The sequence below is a fragment of the Mesoplodon bidens genome (assembly GCF_964165515.1).
Source record: "Mesoplodon bidens genome assembly, chromosome: 2".
Classification (NCBI taxonomy): Eukaryota; Metazoa; Chordata; class Mammalia; order Artiodactyla; family Ziphiidae; genus Mesoplodon; species Mesoplodon bidens.
Genome location: NC_138177.1, coordinates 32,925,317 through 32,943,744, shown reverse-complemented (window position 1 = coordinate 32,943,744; position 18,428 = coordinate 32,925,317). Strand labels below are relative to the sequence as shown.

General features: G+C 38.1%; 1 protein-coding gene across 7 annotated transcripts in view; it reads right to left on the bottom strand.

The window, feature by feature from the left end:
* Window positions 1-18,428, bottom strand: part of RABGAP1L (RAB GTPase activating protein 1 like) — a 700,878-nt gene that overhangs the window by 22,090 nt on the left and 660,360 nt on the right. For 4 of the 7 annotated variants that reach the window (XM_081224264.1, XM_081224265.1, XM_081224267.1 and 1 more), the window contains one exon: window positions 9,289-9,381. In XM_081224264.1, coding sequence (XP_081080390.1) covers window positions 9,289-9,381 — 93 coding nt within the window. Of the gene's footprint in view, window positions 1-2,903; window positions 3,459-5,080; window positions 9,102-9,288; window positions 9,382-18,428 lie in introns of those variants that run through there. The other 3 variants (XM_081224270.1, XM_081224266.1, XM_081224269.1) reach the window with 3 other exon arrangements.

Genomic DNA, 18,428 nt, shown 5'->3' with positions numbered 1-18,428 from the left:
TTCAGATTAAAAGGTTCTGGGTAAACTAAATTACTGAGTTGTTTTTTTCCCCTTGAACTCCTAGAAAAAAAAATGAAACAGTTATATGATGAAAGAAGCAAGTCACTAATTCTTAGGAAGCAAGATCTCCCCTTCACCAGTCATTATGAACTGTGTACATTCACTCTGTTTTCTGAATAGCAATTTAGCGTCCTCCCTTCCAAAGTATCAAAAGTGCTGTCTCTGCTATTGTTAGCAGTTACGGAAGATTCAAAAGAGAGCTGACAGGAAAAACATCAATGTGATGAGACCTTCCTGTTTTTCAGAGTTACACTCCTAACAGTGTTTTCTGCAAGGATGGCAAAAACTCAGACAAAGCAGTGGTGTACAACCAGAAGACAAATCTATGCCCTGGAAGATAGTTATCAGAGCATACTGGAGGCAAGGCAGGGATGGGGGGAGGGAGTGAATTTTATCTTCTGTAGAACCACCTGGAGTTTGTTATATGGAAAGAAGAGCCCTGATTTCTTTTTCTTTTCTTTTTGTTTTTTAAAAAGGGCTAAGAAACAGATGGTAAGGGCAAAGCCTGAGACTTTCAAGGAGGTAGAGGATCCAAAAACAGGGCCAGCAAAGATGCACTTTGACTACAGCCAGCCAACAGGGTCCATTGCTGCCTTTTCCTTTGTTAAAGGTAGACTGCGATAGTTGGGAACAGTCAAAGCATTTTTGAAAAAGAGATCTACTAAAAAAGAAAAAAAAATCTTAAATACTTCTAAATAAATTAATGATAGAATTCTATACAGTGTTAAAATATAAGTGAAAAATCTCTCTCTAATGACAGGAGAAATGCTTATGCTATTTTATAGGGAAAAAAAAGACAAATAACTAGAAAATCTCATTTTCATAACAACATAAATAACATTAACTCCGGGTAGTGGATTATTTTAATTGTTGTCTTTGTGCCTTTAAAATGTTTCCAAGTTGTCTACAATGAATATATAATACACGTGTTTAAAAAGTTGTTTAGAAAATAAAAAGCAATTCAGAATTTCAATTCCATTGGAAAGGATAAAATGCCAAAATGAGAATTTTTAAAAAGTTTTCTCCTATTAGAAGCTCATATTCTATGTGAAACCCTAATGGATCTTCCTCTGTGACCAAGATACAATGTAACCCCTCACAAAAAAGGACGCCTTGCCAGGAACCCTTTCCCAAGATATTCCTGAAAAGACAGTGTACATATTTGTAGGGGCAAATTATACTCATCAAATTCTGTCTGTCTCCTCAATCTACAGAAGTTCTACCCTCCCATAGAAGCATAATAACAGTGGGAACTAAAATATAAAAAAAGCCAGGGTGTCTACAGCTGAATCTTTCAATCTTTGCTGCAGTCATCCAAATTCTAGCAGGGGCTAGAGATTAGTCTTTCATCCTGATATATCAAACTATTACCCCTTTTTACAGGAACAACTCACATGCTTGTTGGAAACATTAAAAAAATATGGTTCAAAAGCTTCTCCAACAAATTTCCTCCTTGCCAGGAACAAGCAGCAATACCAAGCACAATTTCATCATACCATATTTCACAAGGCAGACTGCTTTAGGCAGGGAAGAGATTTTTCTCATTTCTTGATAAATCCCCTCAAAAGAGACCGTGATAAGACTATTCAAATACCTATTCTTAAGTGTCCTATTTCTACTGAAGTTGTACTTAGGTCTCCAAGATACAAACAGCTCCCTCAACTACTAATTTACACTGCGTTAATTTGGCACAAGCGAAAAATGTTGCAGCTACCAGTTTTTCAGGTTACAGTGACATATGCTTAGAATCAAGTTAAAATAACCTCCAGGTAAAGTCATACAACGCTATGGAAAAGCACTTTGTTCAAAGTACTTAAAAACTGCACCAGGAGCTACTTCACTACTGATTAGAGATACATGTCTGATGGGTTATGTTATATTATATATGAAAGGTGTGAGCTCGGCTGAAACCTGACTGGTCACTTCCCATTACCATGACTGTCGCAACTCAAACCTTTCCTCGCAGACACATAGCTAAGGGGGTGGGGTGGATAGGGGAAGACTGGGGAGAAATTAGGGGTGTCTGAGGGTCCCTAAAAAGCAAAATAGCCTAGGGGGCAAGCCTAGTGGCTTTTGCTCTAGCAAGAAGCTTCAGTTCAGTGTGTGCAAAGCAAGCAGCACAGTGGGAAGTGTGCAACTCCTGCTCTGCACTCAGACACGTGGGAAAGCAAGCTCTGGGGCCAAAAATGCAGTATCGTCCTCCAAAGTATGAACCTGGGGGCGGGGCAAGGTGGAGATTTTCTATGAAGAAGAACCCGCCCACGCTTACCAAGGGTTAAAGAGAGACAACATGACTTGGCTGTCTTTTCCAGCCTTTCCCAGGGAGCCAAAACTGTTTTTAGAACTGACTGAAGAAAAAGTCTGCCTTTATACTAGAATAAAGAAGACAGTTTAGCTTTGGGAAAGGTCGGAATCTTGCTTGGTTCATTCTGAAATGTTGGCAAGGGCGGCCCACCCAAGAAAGACGTGAAGTGGCCCCATAACCCCAGCCAGTGCAGAGATACTCACATGCCCTAAGTCTGCACAAGCGGATGTGCTGAACGCTCAGAGCCCATAAACAACACAGGCAAATCGCTTCCCTTGCCTTTCGGAAAAGGCTACAGGAGACAATGCTTACATAACCCTTAAAATTCACAGCACACTGTTTGAAACCTCCTCCATGTCACACAATTAACAACATTCGAACAAACAGCAGACAACAACTTTCCTCATTAGTTCCCTCCCCTCTTGCATAGGAGATGTGCAGCTGGGAAAGTTGGGTTAGTAACTTTGGGGAGGAGGATACTGCATTTTTCAGAGAGACAGACGCTGATATTACAGACATACATAGACAAAAAACTTACCTCCTGAAAAGCCATAGACCAACTACCGTTTTCAATCATAGGTACAAAGACAATTGAAAAAAAAAAGAATATCCAATGAAATTGCACACCTACTAATACAATTAGGAAATGGCAATAACAAAAACAGACGCTTGTTAATGCTATTTTGCTCCTTTGTTGTTCCTTAGAGTGTCATTTACTCTAAGTTCTCTCCAGGACAGCTAACATTTGATGCAAGAAAGTATACTTGAGGCAGCCAATGGGCAAAGTCTCAACTCAGGAAGACTGATACACTAAACTCCGCCCTCTCCACGCTGTTATTTGCAGTTTGCATGACTGATGAAAACGCTGTCTGTGGAACTATTTGCAACTACGGTGTGAGTTGTTTACACTGTTATTAGAGCTGGCTGGAAGGAACTTCCTTATATGACAAAGTCAGAAACATTGCAAAATATTTCATCTTCAGGCAACAGAATGAAATTGCTGGGCAGGGAAATGCAAAAGAAAAATGGATCCCAGCTCTCCTCTGTGTCTGGGGGCTGGAGTTTGGGTGAAGCAGTATAAGGAATGGTGAATGTGATTTTTTCCAAGATGAGAAACCAGAGAAATGTGAACTGGCAATCAGAAGAAAACAAACTCAGCCTCAAAGGAAAAAATGATGAGGAAGGAGGCAGCTTTACAACTCTAGCTCAGTATTTTGGGTGTGCTGTCTGCTGCTATAATGAATTCTTGGCACAGACTTTTAAAGACGTTTAAGGGTCTTTTAGTGCAATTTTATTAGCAACAACACACTCAACTCTCACATCTTTTCTTCTGGATGCCTCTTTCAAAAGAGTTGAAGTCATCATATTCAAATTTCATCAAACAGTTTTTTGACATTCAAAGACAAATGCCTATAGATGAAATGTTTAAATGTCTACATTATCTGTAGATGAAATTTGAGAAAGAAAATCTGGATGTCTGAAATCACTTTATGCTCCTACTGTACCCAGCATATCCAGTTTTATCTTTCTGGTGGAAATTTAAACAATTTTAAATGCCAAACTAAAGAGAAAATCTTGTCAGTACTAACTAACTGGCAGTTGGCAAACGAGACTGCATTTCTCATAGCACTTAAAAACAATCTTAGATTATTACACTTTAGCACGGGGGTCAGAAAACTTTTAATGAAATGCCCAGACAGTAAATATTTTCGGCTTTGCAGGCCATATGGTCTTTGTTGCAGCTACTCAACTCCATCATTGTTGTGCAAAAGCAGTTATAGATAATAAGTATGTGGCTGTGTTCCAATAAAACTTTATTTACAAAAACAGGCAGTGGGCCAGATGTGGCCCACAGGCCGTATGGTTTGCAAATCCCTGTACTATCCTAGCATACAAATCAAATTTTTAAAAAGCAAATGGGTTACAGGTGACGTAGAAACACAGGAGTGTGATGTAATTTTCTCCGCCAGACTCCTTTAACAGGAAACAAGACGTACTAAAAATTGAAGAAAAGTTTTGGAGAATTAATTCTGAAGATCATTGATAAATATACCAAGAGGTTCTTAATATGCATAACATTTATGCCTCTCCTGAGTGTTAAGTATAACTCAATCAGCAGACAAGCATCATCAGAAACCACCTGCTCCTTCTTAGCTAAGTGGCTTGAGAAGCATCAAGAGAACTTAGGCTTGCCTTCTCCACCATCCTATAACAGTGAGTTCATCGAGTTACCCAAGTGCAAAAAGAAAGAGTGGCAGCCTTTTGAAGTTTATCATTAAGTTGTTCGAGGCAGATAGAAATCATCCTCTTGACTATCACTGTTCATTAAAAGCACATGATTTCATAACATAAATATTTCCAAAAGCCAGCAATATCTCTGTGAGGTGAAAAATAGTAAGTTTATTTTCATTGGAAGAAAAATACTTTTCAAAGATTGATTCACTTATCTTGACTTCTCTGAGTAAGGAAGGGTCCAATACAGTAAAAAAAAAAAAAAAAAGGGGGGGGTCTTTTTTTGCCACGTATGTTTAGCATAAACTTCTTCACTTATCAAGTTAAAAACAAAATGTGACAATTGTTCTAAATTATTTCCTTAGATATGTAAGGATAGCAAATACTACAAGTTACGCTTTATTTAGAAAATCTTGTTTGTACTGTTTGTACTATTTATAATTAAATAGCTTAATTTTAAATCACATGCAGGGATGACTGCTCTACAAAAATTAGTATGGGCAAGAAAAACCTTCTGTGAACTTACAGGAATCATTTTCTTTCTATTTGAATTACATTTTGATAAAAAATGTACTATGTCTAACCTCAAGAAAGAAGTTAAACATTCTAGATTTAATTATACTGAACATAGATAAGATTCTTCAATTAGAAATTATGTATTTATAATACTGTCTCCCAAACCCAAGAGAGTTTAATCATTCCTGATTCTTTCTAGGATTTGCCCATCTAGAACAGGTAATAACATAACCTTTATTACACACTGGGAGATTCACTGAATTTAATTAATTAGCTGTGCTTTTTGAAGGCTTAACCCACATTTGTACAAGTAGTTCTTTAATTAAACAAGAAAAGCATGTCATCCTCTAAAGACTGATGAAGGCTGTAGTTCTCTAAAATTGCCATCAATAGATTACATCATTAGAAAACTAACTTCCCCCAAATGAAAACAATTCATCACCTTAAAATAGCAAATAATATTTTAATTTATGAAGTTGATAGCTGCTTTTTAGGGGATTGGCTACTAATTTTTAAAATGACTAAAACAGCTGCACATATCCATGAATGTTTGTTTTCTGGGGATTTGTATGAAGATAAAAGTATACATGATGTATTTCTACAGACAAATCTTTATCCTGCATTTCACTTCACTTGAAATCTATAAATAAATTTACAAACCAAAATATCAGAGCAGATAAATACCACTACACAAATCTGGCCAGGTCAAACTTAAGAAGGACAATAAAAGAGGCTTAGAATAAATACTGTATTTTCTTCTTCCCATAAAGTTTCCTTTCTGTGTCTTGGAATCTAGTCAGGAAGATAAACAGAAAGAGTACACCAAAGGCTATAAGCAGTCATTATAGAGCTCACTGGTTTCAAATACAAACTGATGCCAACACCAGGTAGCACAGGCAGTGTGTATATATATGCATTATCTATTTATATGTTTATGTCTGTGTGCATGTATATATGTATGCATATATACTACATATATATATATACATATATATATACACACGTACGTATATATACATGAAAATGAATGCATCACCCACTTACGTTGGCCTTTGCCTTATAAATATGAGTACACATAAGATCTATAGTCATTGATTAGCTCCAGTTCTGACAGGAGGTCTCCCTCCCACAAGTATGGCTTGTGCACAGGTACCTCTGGTGTGATTGAGGTTTACGAAAAAAAGACGGCAGGCAGATGCCAATTCTCTTCAGACATCTTGCTTGGATTTTTTTTTTTCTTTTGAGATATTCACATACCATAAAATTCATCTTTTTAAAATATACAATTCAGTGGTTTTACTACATTCTCAAAGTTGTACAACTGTCACCACTATCAAATTCCAGAACATTTTCTTTGTGCTTAGGGTTCTAAAATTTAAATCTATACCAACACCATTTCATCAAGTGTTAGATACAGGTGAGCACAGTGACATAACCTCAGAAGTAGGTATTTGCATATATCATAAAAATAGACACAAAACACATGCTTAGATGGCTACAGCAAGAATGTGACTACTGAGCACTATCCTCTTTTTGTACCCCACCATGCCCAAGAGAAATAGTATCAAGCTGAAAAAAATCTCTTGGAATATCTTAAGGTATGACATTTCTGGGCCTTCTTTTTTTTTTTTTTTTTTAACTGACACAATCTTCCTAACTCCCTTGCCGTATGCCAAGCTAGAGGATAAACAAGGCATTTTAAACACTATGGATCCTAACGGTTGAGGAGGGGTTGTCAGTGAACTGGTGTAAGTTCTGACTCAAAAGCCTTCAAAGATCTTCCCAAGTTATTCTTGAGAATTTTTGGGTTCCCAGTCCAAGAACTATGAATTATAAAGTGCTTATTCCCAGGGCACAGATCTTATTCTTGACAGGATTAAATTTATAAGTTGCTAAAATGTATTTCCTAAGACACCTTCCTACGTTAATGAATACAACTGTAATTAGCTTCTTAAACTAGATATTGAATATCTGAAAGAACAAATCTGTTGATGGTTGGACACTATGTTGTCAACTGTCACCTTGAAAATGTAATTATAATGTGAGGACTATAACTACCAAGTTTATCTCCAGTACAAATTTCTAGACATTATTAAAAGTGTATAGAAATATTAGTTGGATGATGTATTGACAAGCTATTACAATAATACAAAAGAAATAGCTATAGAGGGTATCTGATATGCATAAATAGAGCATTCAAGCTTAAAAGTAGTACCTGTTTGTAAAACAAAGACCAAAAAAAAGTTTAATTCTACTTTGTCCCCTCAGTAAAAACTGTACACATCAATAGTATATGTGTGATAATTACTTTTTAAGAAATAATATGCATTGTACTATTTATTTATACATAGCTGCTTTGACACAAAAAGGATATAAGAAATAATAAGTTCAGTTCCAGGCTGATTTTAAATACACCATTTTAGTCTTTCATTTCCCTCTCTTCTATTTTGAAGTATCCTTCCTAGGTTTTACTCATAACGATGGCAGCAATAAGAAAATTAGAATGATGCAAGCAGTAGGAGAGCTTCACTTTGGATCCTTAATAATATTTTATAATTACTACTTCAAGCCTTTCTAAAGCAGCATGCTACATAAGCTGCATTAAAACTGGTTCTATTGAGGGGTGGAAATTAACTTCGAACTTTATCTATGAGCACCTTATATGGTAATAGTTATCTGCCACAGCAATATGTAGGATTTTATTATCAGCTGGTTTTATAAACAAGGGCAGTAACACACTGATGTTAGATTATTAGGTAGCAATACTCGAGAGAAACAGGAGAAAGATAATCAAGAGCGACTGGTGGAGCAGACACAAATAAGGTGATATTATTCTAGTAATAATTGGGTAATTAGAGGCAGTAGACCTAGTAAGGCTAATCAGAACCATTTATTGAACACCAACTATGTGCTGGGTACTTAACATATAACGTCCCTCATCCACACAACAATCTTTCAAGGCAATGTGTATACTATATGTTTTACAGATGAAGAAGAGGCTCAATAATTAGTCCAAGATGCTGAACAACGGCATAGGGATTAAAACCCCCAACTTGGACTCCAAATTCTGTCTCCTTTTTCAGAAATTCAGGTTTTGAACTCAGATCTGACTACAAAATCCATACACTCCTTCCACCATTCCCCTATGTGAACCTCCAATGCTATTCAATTCAGCAACGGAGACGAGATACACTGTGTAACTGCAGCTGCCCGTGTCCAGCTCTCTGACCACATAGAGGCAACTCTAGTTATACAAGCAGAAGTCATCCCACAGTGGGTGGTTTAATTAATAATGTCATTGCAGTACTTTTTGGCATTGCTGGTGCTCAGTGTATGAATACAATATTCTCTTGTCCTAATGTACTGATGTGGAGAGGGAGGGAATCATTCTGTATCTGTAGGAATCTGAAGAATTAAAACATGTTGAAGAGAGACAGGAATATTTCAGTTGGAAAAAAAATAAGTTTGAAATCAGTACTTCCCCAACATTGTTTCATGGAAACACTGTTGCTAATTACCACTGAGGAGATCTTTATGACTGGCCCCCATTTCTTAAAACACTACAATTAACTAAGATATTAAACTGAAATCATCTTGATTCTTGAACTGCATACTGTAATGAAATGTCACTGTTACTCATAAATTTGTTTGTGGAAATAAATGTTGCAACAAACACCATGACTGTGCTCAATATAGCTTTGTGGTTTTTATTTTTCCTTTCGAGTGAGTTTGTATTTTGAACATTGGCTACAGACAGAGGTAAGTCTGAAACATTCTTGTGCCAGTCTTGGAGCAGTTCGCCTTCTACAAGTCTTTGTGGATGTGACTGTGCACAGCTAAAACCGTACTTTGCCATTTTCCTTTTTTCTCATTTTTGAAAGTAGTCGATAGCCACTTTCTCTCTTTCTTTTTCCCTCTCTTTCTCTCAGCTTCTTATGAAGACTCCCAGTATAAATGCAAGGGGTGAAGTTACCTACAAATATACAAACTGAAAGAAAAGAAATATTATGGTTGGCCACTCAGGAGTCTCCTGAGATGAAAACATACCTGGACATTGAGCATGGTCAGAGAGTCTACATCAACCAAGAAGGAACAGAGGGAACAAACTTCCCACAGCTGCTACTTTAGGGGAAAGAAGGCACTTGGCTCTGACAGGTGACCCCTGTCTCCCATACCTTGTATCTATCCATTGGGTCTTCCTGCTGCAGCTGACTCTCTCGCATTGTCTGATATTCTTTCTCATATTTCTTTAGCTTCTTGGTCGGTACCTGCAGGGATTAGAGGCCAAGCATGTTAGTCAAGGAGATCATTTAGGAAACCATTTTCTGATGTGTTTCCCAACGAAGTCTCTGGCATTCTAAAGGAGCACACGAGACTCAATGTAGGGGGAACATCTAGATTCTAGAACAGGGTCTGCAAACTTTTTCTGTAAAGGTCCAGATAGCATATATTTTAGGCTTTGCGGGCCACACAATCTAAGTCACAATTGCACTGTTGTTACTGCACAAAAGCTGCCATGGGTAATACACAAACAAATGAGTATGGCCGTGTTCCAATAAAACTTTATTTACCAAAATGCGCTGTAGTCTGTTCTACAACATTGCTGATACAGCATCACTTTTACTTGTTAATGTATTTAACAGTGGTGTTAATTCTGTTAACTAACTTTCTTTAAGTAAAATTCACTCTCCCAACATGTTAAAAATGAGAATTATTATTTTATAAAAATAAAATATTGGGCAACACAAAAAATTTTTAATGGAGTTAATAATATACCAGAGAGAAAACAGATTCTAAAATTGGTAGGCAAATTTCTATTTCATAATGGTTGTCAGGAGAATTAAATGACAAAATATCTAAAATAATGCCTGGTTCATTGAATTTTTTAAAACTGTGTTTTCAGAAAATATTCGAAAAAATTAATCCATTTTAGTCTATTACATGTCATATATAATAGACTAAGTCTATTCTTAGGCTTTTCTTGGACAATCAAAATTATATAATTCCTTTAGACATCAAAATCTTTCCTTAACGTTTAGGTCTTAACGTAAATGACTTGAAATGAAGAATAAATTTATCTAAATTTTTAAAAAGATAAGTGCATTATTTGGCTAATTACTGGGGACTCAGTGAAGGCAAGTACCATGTATTGATGCCCCTCAGCATCCATCGTGATGCCTACCAATGTAATTGGCCCCTAGGAGGCCCTCAACAGATTGTTTCTTGTCAACTTCAAAACATGGTATTTAGAAAACATGTAAGTGTGTGAGAGAGAGAGAGCAAGAGAGAATGGAAAGCACCAATGAAAATAAAATTATCTTATGGTTTTCCGGGATGAGGATAGTTTCAATTCTCTTAAATCTGGCCACAGAATTTGTTAAATAAAACGCAAAGACACCAGGTGTCATTCCCCAGCTTATTCTAATTACTTTGTTCTTCCCATCCAGAAGCACTGTGAGTACTGGAATTATATGCTTCTCACCACAACTGGGAAGTTGCACACAGTCCAAACCTGTCAGGTAGTGTAAATCATTCAATTACCACATGATGACAGTATTCACCTGGCTGACGGGGGACTGCCTACCCAATGAGACTAGAAGAAAGAACATTTTCCAGCATGTAACTGAATTGCAAAACCACTGCTGAATATTGAAATGAGAAACTCTAACCCTTTACAACTCCATCTCCAGAGACCTTTAACAGTATGCTGTGACCAACGAGAGTGCAAGAGAAAGAAAAACACCACCTGCCAACTGCGTGGCCTCAAGATCATCGATAAACAACAAGGAAAATATACATGATCGTGTGCTAACAAAACAGCAACAACATTATTTTTCTTGACTTTGAGAGGCGCAATTTCCTCTAGTTTTCTTTTCTCTGTATTAATCATATACTCTGAAAACCAAAACCAGACTCTCAAGACCAAGTGGCAAATCACTGGCACTGAAGTAGCCCTGGAGCTGAGGAGAAAAGGGAAGAAGTCCCAGAGTTTTAAGCAGTGACAGGGGTTTCCTGTGGATCTCTAGAAGGAGGGGTCAAGGGAGAAGTGAGAGGATTTGTGTGGAGACATTGTGAGCAGGGAACCTACTCCAGCAGCCACTTAGCACAAAATGAGAAGGAAGTACAGTATGTTAATATTTTTGTAGCTGAATACTGGGAACATCAGTCTTATGTGGAAGTATTTTCCACTTAGTTCTAAAATGGATCCATTCACCAATAAGTGAATTACATGTTACAAGCTTGTCTCTAGAGAATTTCTTCTAAAACTGTATTTTTTAAATTGGAACTATTACTGAGGGTTTTTTTTTTAATATGTAAAAGAGTGTCCTTTTAAAAGTCAATCTTGTTATGTTAAGAGGTTCATTTCAAAGTGAAATTTTAAAAAATGCATTAAACGCCCCTCAATAAGCTAATCCTTTCCCATCTGGCTGAGATTCTAGGATGTTTGGCTTCATCTTGTTCAGGGAAACAGAGCAGGTTCCCAGAACAATATGTTGCTAGGAAACCTTCCAAGCTTATTTATCTTGTGTTGTGGGGTGATATTGAGCATCCACCTGTGATTGGCACAAAGTAAAAGGGGAAAAAAGGTGGAGGAGGAAGGAGAACTGATATGAAACTCCTGTGCTTTATGAGATAATCAAAGAAAACAGACTTACAGTTTTCAAAACTATATTTCAGGACAAAATTGATTTTATTTTAGGGAATGTAATATTGAGCTTGAATTTTTTCTTATCAAAGAAAGGAATTAAAAACCTCTTTAGTATGTAGTTTTAATTAAAAAAACATAAAGTCATTAAGAATTATTAGAATTTAAACAACCTACTATCTCAAGAGCAGTATAGGCATCTCTCCCCTTAAGTTAAATAAATTTAGTGTAAGTGTGTACTTGAAGAATGACATGTATAGGGGAGAGGGGACTTCCCTGGTGGTCTAGTGGTTAGGACTCTGAGCTTCCACTGCAAGGGACATGGCTAGATCCTTGGTCAAGGAACTAAGACCCCACATGCCTTGCAGCGTGGCCAAAAACAAAACAAAACAAAAGAATAGGGGAGGATCTGCGTAGGTTATATGGAAATACTATGCAATATATAAGGGACTTAAGTATCCTGGAGTTTGGTATTTGCGGGGGGTCCTGGAACCAATTCTCTGTGGATGCCAAGGGATGACTGTAATTACTAATTTGCATTACTCCTTCTAAAGGTTAATCATGCAGGCCTCAGGTGGAGATGTAGGCGGGGAAGACTGAATAAGAATACAGTAGTTCCCTCTCATCCACAGGGGATGTCTGAAACTGTAGACAGTACCAACCCCTACATACACTCTATTTTTTTCTATACATACACACATACCTATGATAGTTTAATGTATAAATCAGGCAGAGTAAGAGATTAACAATAACTAATAATAATATAGATAACATGCTGTAATAAAAGGGTTACTTGAACACAAGCACTGTGATACCACGACAGTTGAACTGATAACTGGGGTGGCTAAGTGACTCCTGGGCAGGTAGTGTACACAGAGTGGATACGATGGACAAAGGAATGATTCCCATCCTGGGCGAACTGGGGTAGGATAGTGTAAGATCTCATAACCCTACTCAGAACTGCTCCAAATTTAAAACTTATGAATTGTTCACTTCTGGAATTTTCCATTTAATATTTTCTGACTGCAGTTGACTGAGGGTAACTGAAACCTCGGAAAGCGAAACCACAGATAAGGGGTGACTACCGTATGCTCAACATTCTTCGTTTCCCATGCTCTCTCTCTTCTTTTCATTTAAAGCACGTATTTCCTGTTTTTATACGACTCTGATAGAATACATATATATATACATATAAGTATACCAATTAATTTTAGATGAACTTGTCTTAATAATCTTTACCTCAGTAACCATATCCACCTGAGTTACTTTATTTCATATTTTTTACTTTTATTACATTATTTTGAATACTCCTTATAAATACTTGAATTTCATGTGCATTAGTTATTTCTAATAAAACATACTTCTCTTATGTATATGATTTGGTTAGGTTTCCTGCTTATCAAATGTGATTTTTATATATTTAAGGAGTTCAGGTGCCTTAAAACAATAAACCTGAAATTTTGGGTAGTAATAAATGGAGTAATAGAACCCTTAAGTCACAAATTTGGAATACACCTATTATAGTAACTTAAGGAAAATTTATACATAGAAAGAGGGAAATGACACAATATAGCAGAACACATGTGTGGAGATTTTCAACCTGATCTAAACTCCGCAGTATATATGGAATGATTGTTGACATATGCTGATCTTATAAAAATAGTATTTCAATTTTGTGAAAAGTTGGTTTTGAATTTAACTAGAGAAAAGAATCTAGGAGCCACTAGTGTTTCTCAAGGTGGGGGAACTTCTAGCGTTTTGGGTGGAATAATTTTTGGTTGTGTTAGACCCCACTTCCCATTTCTGAGCCTCTAGCATCCCTGGCCCATTTGACATATCACCTATTAGATGTCAGTCATGCCCTCCAGTCATTGTGACACCTAGGACTCACACACACCTTTCCAAACAGAAAGGGGAGGGCATTGGGAGATGGGAGGTGTGAAGGGTAGATGCTTGGGAAGTGGAATTCGTACTAAAAACCACTGTGCTAAAAATTATCAATGAAGGACTTCCCTGGTGGCGCAGTGGTTAAGAATCCACCTGCCAATGCAAGGGACACGGGTTCCAGCCCTGGTCCGGGAAGATCCCGCACGCCGCGGAGCAACTAAGCCCGTGCACCACAACTACTGAACCTGCACTCAAGAGCCTGCAAAACACAACTACTGAGCCCACGTGCCACAATTACTGAAGCCTGCGCGCCTAGAGCCCATGGTCCGCAACAAGAGAAGCCACGACAATGAGAAGCCTGTGCACTGCAACGGAGAGTAGTCCCCACTCGCTGCAACCAGAGAAAGCCCACACACAGCAGCAAAGACCCAACACAGCCAAAAATAAAAACAAATAAATAAATTAATTAAAAAAAAAAAAGAAACCCTCTTCTTTAAAAAAAAAAAAATTATCAATGAAGACAAAGGAGGCCTGTCCAGCATGCGATGTTTTCAGCACTGCATTCACAAGGGACGCTCTGCTTTTGATCAGCAGTAATCGGCATTAAGAAAAACATGAAATGCCTCCACGTCAAAGAATTTCCTAACAGTTTTAAAGCTATAATTTAGAGAACTCTATATTTAAGCCTATCAACAACTCTGTGAAGTAAATATTATTTGGATTTTACAAATAAGAAAACTGAAGAGAGATAACTTGCCCAAGATCATATACAGCTAGTAAACAGAGTCAGAAATGGGATCCAGGCAGTCTACCTCCAGAGTCTGCCCTCTTCAACCACCTGGATCTACTGCCTGCGACCAGATGATTAAGACAAAGCTCCTCAAGAAGTTGACAGTCTAGACACAGTGCCGATTATGTGTCTAATTACCATATAGTTTTATAAGTGCAAAAGCAGATGTTCATAAAAGGTACAAGGGGGATCAAGAGGAAATTTGTTGGGGTTGGGGGGAGCGCCTCAGTGGAGGAGGATTTTCATTATGACTGGTTCATGTAGACTCCCTTGCCCGATTAAATAATGCTATATTTCCCTGTGCTAAATTTTAACAGAGGGCCAGTCGCTTGTAAGAGCTATTTCAGGGCTTGATGAATCTGCTTCTCTATTTCAGAAATAAACAACATAAAAATATTTAGTCGGGCCTCCCTGGTGGCGCAGTGGTTGAGAGTCCGCCTGCCGATGCAGGGGATACGGGTTCGTGCCCCGGTCTGGGAGGATCCCATATGCCGCAGAGCGGCTGGGCCCATGAGCCATGGCCGCTGGGCCTGCGCATCCGGAGCCTGTGCTCCGCAACGGGAGAGGCCACAACAGTGAGAGGCCCGCGTACCACAAAAAAAAAAAAAAAAAAAAAAAAAAAAAAAAAAAATTTAGTGATAGATACAAACGCTGGCAAAGTAAATCCCAAGTTTTGAAAAAGGCTGATAAGATCTAGTCAATATTTTCCTGATGGTCAGAGGTCTGAGTGCCTAAAAAATGAACAGGACGAAGGTATTAACCATTACATACTGCTCTTGCTTCAGATAATTTCTTAGGATAAACAACAATGATCCCAGTTTAATATATTAATCACTGGACAGAGAAAAAATAGGTAAGTAGCATAGTTCCACATTTCTTGGTGATGGGGGGAGGGGTGCAGGCTGAGAGTTTTGGGGTTTTTTTGGCTGCGTTGGGTCTTCATTGCTGTGTGTGGGCTTCCCCTAGTTGCGTCAAGCAGGGGCTACTCTGTTGTGGTGCGTGGGCTTCTCATTGCAGTGGCTTCTCTGGCTGCGGAGCACGGGCTTTGGTGTGCGGGCTTCAGTAGTTGTGGCACGCGGGCTCAGTAGTTGTGGCTCACGGGCTCTAGAGTGCAGGCTCAGTAGTCATGGCACACGGGCCCAGTTGCTCCGCGGCATGTGGGATCTTCCCGGACCAGGGCTTGAACCTGTGTCCCCTGCATTGGCAGGCAGGTTCTTAACCACTGTGCCACCAGGGAAGCCCAGGCTGAGAGTTTTTAATTCAGAGTCACTTCTGTGAAGACCTATCAAGATCTGTGGACAGAAAGTGGATCAGTGGGAACCGAAATTCTACGTCAGTTTGCAGAAGCCCAAAGGACTTGGAATGAAATAGATGGGAAGAAATCAAAAGGAGAAGACATCTAAGAAGAGGGAGCATGTCCTTATAGGCTTCACTTAACCCTCTTCATGGTATTCAGCAAAAGAAGCTATTCTGACTCTTTTAGAGCTTTTAACATTAGGAGGAGGGGAACAGAGTCAATTTTACCCCAGGGTACTGGGGGAAAAACCTTCAGAGAACATAAAAGCCTATAAATGATTATTCATTGTGTTCCTTTTTATTGAGGTATAATTGACTTATGACATTATATCAGTTTCAGATGTACAACCTAACGATTTGATGTTCGTATATATTGCAAAATGATCACCACAATCAGTCTAGTTAACATCCATCTCTATTGTTACATATTTTTTGTCTTGTGATGAGAACTTTTAGGATCTACTCTCTTAGTAACTTCCAAATATGCAATACAGTATTATTAACTACATCCCCATGACTTATTTATTTAAAGTTTGTACCTTTTGACCCCCTTTCACCCATTTCACACGACCCTGAGCCTCTGGCAATATTAGTGGTATTCCAATACTTAAGGAATACAATGGTTGAAGGGAGTGAGAACAAGAAAAGTATTTATCTCTTGCTGTAACTCTAACATAACTCCCAAGGCTTATAGACATCAAATGACTAGGCATTCTTTTCTTGAATCCACACATTAGTCCACAGTGCTGCACTTCCTGTCATTCCACTGGGCATGCTCAGTTTCCCCAATTACTCAAGCCTAATGGTGCACACACCTGTGACAGGTTCCTGTCCTCATTCATGAATAATTGTATGAAGTGAGTCACTTTCCGGCATTCATGGCTCACTCCTGAATGTAGTGTGCTCGTCAAAGTATCTATGAAAGCTTCTGAAATATTGATTTCTACTTTCTTTACCATGTTGTAATATAAGCTGTCTGGTCCCAATGCTGTAGCAACTTTAAGAGACACTTGCATTTTATAGAAACTGCTTATCTGTTCATTTCTAACTTCTCATCTCCAGGCCTATAAATCTAATCTCGTATACTATTTTTATGGAACTCCTTGGCACTTCTGCTCTAGAGCTTTCCTATCAATAAATAATATCTGGAGGTAGAGTAATTTCTTTATTATCTATGTTTTGACAACTCCTAAATTTATAGTTCCCAGCCCAAGACTTCTATTGAGCTCAACCTACATAATTCAACTGCAAATCTCATATTATCTTTTTGGATGTTTCACATTTGAGATTATTTTCAACCTGGAGACACAACCTACTCCCTACCCCCCAACTTACTCTTCCATGGTTCATCTTCATCCAGATGCTCAAGCCAGAAACCCAGCAGTCACCTTTGACCTCTGCCCTCATCAATGATCATGAAGTAAGTCACTAGATTCTATAGTGTATGCCTCCAAATATATCTCTAGCTTGTCTTCTTCTTTTGAACCTCATTGGCACTGCCCTAGTTCAAGTCATAATCACCTCTCATCACTGCAATAACCTCCAAGCTGGTCTCCCTGGGTCCATGCTTGCTCTCCTCCCAAAGGCAGTCAACTTTCTTTTCAGGATGCAAATCTGATGTCATTCCCTTTCCTAAATTTTTCAATTGCCTCTTGTGCTTAGGATAAAGAGAAAAATACTTGACATAGTTCTGCTGCTGCTATAGGATCTGGTCTCTAGCTACCTCTCCCCCTCACTTTCTATGCCTATATTTCACAAAAGTGGGGTTCACCCATCCCAAGGGGTATATAAAAGGATCCAAAACATGGAAAAGGCAAAAGGCAATTATTAAAATTTTCAGTTCTACTTCTTTTTTTTAACCTCAACTTTTAAAAATGTCTATATTTGTGCCTATTGTATCAAAGTACCTGTACATGATTTACTTTTAAATGAATATTCATATACTGGAGGTATAGGCTTAAATTCCTTTTACTGACAGGAATGCACGATCAAAAGAGTTTACAGACAACCAGGCTCTACTCCAGCCACACTGGGCTTCTTTCAGTTCCTTTGACGCATCATACTCTGTCCTGTCTCAGGATTTCAAGCCTGCTGTTGCTCCTGCTGGGACGGATCCAGCACATTCACCTCAAGATTCTAATTCAAAAGGTCTGAGGTATGGTCAGGCACCTCTATTTTTATAAATTGCCTGCACCTCAGGCAATACACTGTCCATTTGAAAACCACTGGATGAAAACATCAAGTGCTGGAAAGGGAAGAGTGACAGACAGGCTAGAGAGGTTTTTATGAACTGGCCTGAGAACATAATCATCGGTTTCTGAGGGAATACCCATCCTGAGTTTCAAACAACCAATTATTAAATAAACTCTAGGAGAGAATAAATTTCTTAAGATCAGGAAGAATCTCAGGAAAAACTGATATTTTTAATGTTCTAAAATATTTCAAGAATCTATTATATAAGCAGTTTGGATATAAGGACAAAATCAAGTTTTAAATAAGGGAAAACCCATACGCTTCAAGAACAATTATTTAAACAATAGAGTTACTTCTCAATATTATATGTAGGGTGATTTAGGGGTTAAACAGGCTTAGTTTATACTTGAAATCTTGCTCCGTCAAATACAAGATATGTAATTATAGAAGCAATTCATTTAAACCTCTTAATCAGGGGACTTCCCTGGTGGTCCAGAGGTTAG